A 4,178-nucleotide genomic window follows, 5' to 3' on the forward strand; every position below is an offset into this window, starting at 1 on the left:
GAAGAAGAGGATTTGCCCCTTCAATTTCCTGAAGAAGAGGACTTGCTCCTTCAGCTCTCAGACCCAGAACTCAAACATGGGAGTCCCAATAGTAGCAGAGACTGTACATCTGAGTCAGATGATGATTTACAACAACATGTCAGACTGTACCCTCAAAGACAAAGACACTAACCAGTAGTGCTTAGCTATGACACTTTGGGTCAGCTTCACTGGTCCACAGGAACTGTGAGGTAACTGAGACTCAGGTAACAAAGCCTATTACCACTGAGGTTAACTTTTGGAGACCATGGAAAGTTGTCGAAGCATGTTAGTTAATGTGTGACAAATGTTTCAGAAAGGTCATATGACCTTTAATTTTGTGGGGGAGAGTGCGGTACATTGGTTGAATGCCAAACTGTTAAACAGTAGTTAAAAACAAAGACCCCCCCACATAAAAAAAAAGAAGTAGGATGTATAATTTTCATTAGATTGTCCATCCACCCAGCTGTATGTTTAATGTAGTCTGCTGCATTTCAACTCAGCCAGCAGGGAGCGCTAGCTGTGCTGTATGCTGTGGTGAATCTGCCTGATAAATGCACATAAAGAACAGTCAGTAGCAGACAGCAGTCATATGAGAGCACAGCGCAGCTAGCTCCGATTAAAACCTACATTTTCATATACTTTCAGACTACCACCCCCCTCAATAAATATGTTACCGCTGATTGGACCTGGTGTCTGATTTCATGCCCGTAACACTTCTACTCTCTCAGTGAGTTTGTGAAGTCTCTCTCCCAAGAAGCCAAGCTCATTGCTAACATCATCATCATCTTCATGTTGGGCAACAGATGGTTTCAGATCATCCAAATATAACTGTTCAAGTAGGCTAGAAACCTCAGTGATATCCCCACGTGGCTGCCTCTTTGTTAAATGCTCAAGGGGTCTATCTTGTTCTTCAGCCACCTCCATTTTGCAAAAAGGAGGGCCTTGGATATCCTAGGTATACAAACGTATGAAGGTATGTAAGTGTATATGACTGAGATTATGTGTGCATTACAAGTGTAGATGTTACTGATGTATTAGTTTTGCTCTAAATAAAGCTAGGAACAAAGCTAGCAATGTACAATAGCCTGGTATGAGCTAAACAAACTGTTACCCCCAAATGTATGCTGTATGTGACCAGCCTCACAAAACAACCAAACTCAGAAAAAAAAAACAAGAAATAACAACAAATCAAAAATGTGTTTGATATGCTTAAACTGTGCAGAAGTGAGCTCAAAAGAGAACCTTACGGCCAGAATACCTCGCCGTATGGGCCACCATATGTAAAATGCACCCTGTATTATCACACTGTTTAATAAATGGAACCGTGATACAGAGAGATTTGCTTATTGTGGTTCCACAGGGAATGCTCTTACAAACACCTTTTAAGGTCAGGGCACTGTAATATATCACTCTCAATTGAGCTCAATTTTCCACAGCAGCTGCAGCATTTAATGATCTACTTACAAGTGTGTTTCCTCCCCTAAACACCCAAAAAAGTGATATACACATGTACATAAACATACAAATACAATATATACAGTTCACTCGTTGGCAATAACATCAATATTGGGATTCAACAATCCCGTATTTTAGCGTATGCAGTTCCACAAGCGAGAAGTATGTAAGGGAGAGAATGGTGAGCAATAAACGCACAGAGACATGGCAGTCTCGAGTTCCAAGCCAGGTTGCTCACCTCCTCGTCGGCTTTAATAGCAGTGCGAGTCCGTGGTTACTGCTTTGTCCAACTCTGATTAGCATTTGTGGAAAAAAAAAGTTACCAACAGCAAAAGTCGTGCGCACAACTGCAAACAGTGAACAAAAAGCAGAGAAAATAGATCCAAGGGAGAAACTGCCCACGCTCATTCACCATGCCGGTATATCTCTCTCTCCCGCCATGTTCTCACTTCCTTGTTTTGTGTTTGTCTCTGTCCTCTGATTGGCCAAATGTCCCATGACGTAGTGAGTATCACAGGGTGCTTAAAGTCCATAGAAAAAAGCTCAGAATTGCCCTCTCTTCAGGTAGTTCATAATTAATGCTCTTATTTATATAACAAATAACAAAACAATTTTAAATGTGCATTCAGTGTGCTCATCACAGTGTCATTAGAGCAACAATAAAAGCCCAGGAAATATTTTCAATCAAAAAGGCATCAAATATGATGATCCTATGACCTTTTGGATATGAGTTAAATTCTGTCAGAATCTGCATTTCCATACTGTGTGTGTCAGAATAAAGGCTGCAGCGGCCTTTTAAAAAAATCACAAATAAAATTTTAAATAACTTTTTTTTTTTTACAAGGAGATTTGTTTTTTTATTTACAAAAAATGTCCCTCTACATTTGACCTTTTTTCCTCTGCTGCTTCTATTTAAGCTGACACAAAGCATTCAACATGGCTAAATGTGGATGACTGGAAGGCAGGGTTTAATTAAACCATTCAGTTCAGATCTGACTGAGTGTCTTTCTTACTCTAAACACTTCTGAAGTAGTTAAATTGCAGACACAGTTATAAAAAATCATGATCCACAATCATTCTGTCCTGATTTAATTTATGAGAGAACGTATTATAATCTAGCAAATAACTTTGTCTATAGAGATTTGTATTTTTTCAGAGGTGTGCTTTTGAGGATGACGTACACATAGGCCAGTTATAAATGTGTTGATCACTCCTGAAATTCTGCTCCATAAGTTTTTGTCCTGCTGCAAATGGTATTGTATCAGTTTTTAACATCCTGTGTTTTTCTTTCATGTGTTTAGTATCACACAGATTATAATTTGCCATTTATTTATTTTTTATATTAGTCATTTTTATTTGCATTTATATTTTAAAGATTTATTGTTTGGTAACAGTTTGAAGGGTCTAGAACTGTTCTTTCTTAGATTTTATTTAAGACCAGTCTCCTGACATGAATTCCATGGTGTCCCTTGAGAATGCAACATTCATTCGCCCCCCAACATTTTACATCAGTGGATTGTACAACATGCCATATGCAAAATATTATTATGTGTTTTTGTGTTTTGTGTACGCTGTGACTGTTTTAGGGAATTCTTTTATAATGGGCACTATATACCTGACACGCACTCTGCACACAGCAAAGTATATAGCTGTCTTCAACTTGGCCTTGTCTGATCTGTGTGGAAGCTCTGCTGTTATTCCAAAGTATGCAGACATGTTTCTGCGTGAGAACCAGTACATATCTTATGAAGACTGTCTGGCAAGCTTTTATATTGTTTTTCTTTTCATAATAATGCAGTCCTTTACTCTGCTTGCTTTGTCCTTTGACAGAGTAATTGCTATATGTTTTCCTCTGAGGTATCATGCTATTGTCACTAAAACCACAATGACTCTGATCATTGGTGTTATGTGGATCATCTCTGCGACTATTATGTCTGTTTCTGTAGCTCTGATTACCAGACTGTCCTTCTGTAGATCTACTACAGTTGACAGTTATTTATGTGATCATGGTCCCATCTACAGACTAGCCTGCAATGATAATTTTCCTAGTTACATTATGGCCAAAGTCTATATTGCTGTTGTGCTTTGCCTTCCATTGATACTGATAGCTTTCTCATATGTTTGTATTGGTGTTGCATTGCTTAAGATCTCACATGGTGCTGAACGAATGAAAGCTGTGAAAACCTGCACTTCCCACCTCATATTAGTGGCCATGTATTATCTACCAATCCTTAGCATTTATATTGCTGCTGGTACAACATACCTACATCCAAACACTAGAATAATCAACTCAGCTCTAGCACAAACAGTTCCACCCATGTTAAACCCCATCATATATACTCTGAAGACAGAGGAGGTATTGCAGTCTATTAAAGTACTCTACAAACAAATCAAGGTAAACTTTGTAATGGAAGATCCTGTGAAAAGTGATGTGAAGAATTAAAATGGTATAATAACTGTAGTTTAATCTATTGGTATAAAGAAGAGAATTCTCCACTGTATATTTTTACAGAGCTGAAAGCCTCAAAGGCATTTCTTCAGGCTGGTATTGTTATTACCTTTTTATTATTAATAGAACATCCTCATTGCTGTTTGTAGTTTGATGTACTGTAAACTAATAGATCTGAATGAAGTTAGAACATTTATTTTTGTTAGCTTTCAGGTAGATATTTGAATTTTAAAAAATTTAATAAATGTGTATA

The 4,178-nt window shown here is 37.8% G+C and overlaps 1 protein-coding gene across 1 annotated transcript; it reads left to right on the plus strand.

Moving 5' to 3' along the window:
* The first annotated feature begins 2,926 nt into the window (after positions 1-2,926).
* On the plus strand, positions 2,927-3,919 carry LOC118800884 (olfactory receptor 1571-like). The gene has a single exon (XM_036561047.1). It carries the CDS (start codon positions 2,927-2,929, stop codon positions 3,917-3,919), a length of 993 nt encoding a protein of 330 aa, XP_036416940.1.
* The last annotated feature ends 259 nt before the right edge of the window (positions 3,920-4,178 follow it).

This window comes from Colossoma macropomum, unplaced genomic scaffold (assembly GCF_904425465.1).
Source record: "Colossoma macropomum unplaced genomic scaffold, Colossoma_macropomum, whole genome shotgun sequence".
Lineage (NCBI taxonomy): Eukaryota > Metazoa > Chordata > Actinopteri > Characiformes > Serrasalmidae > Colossoma > Colossoma macropomum.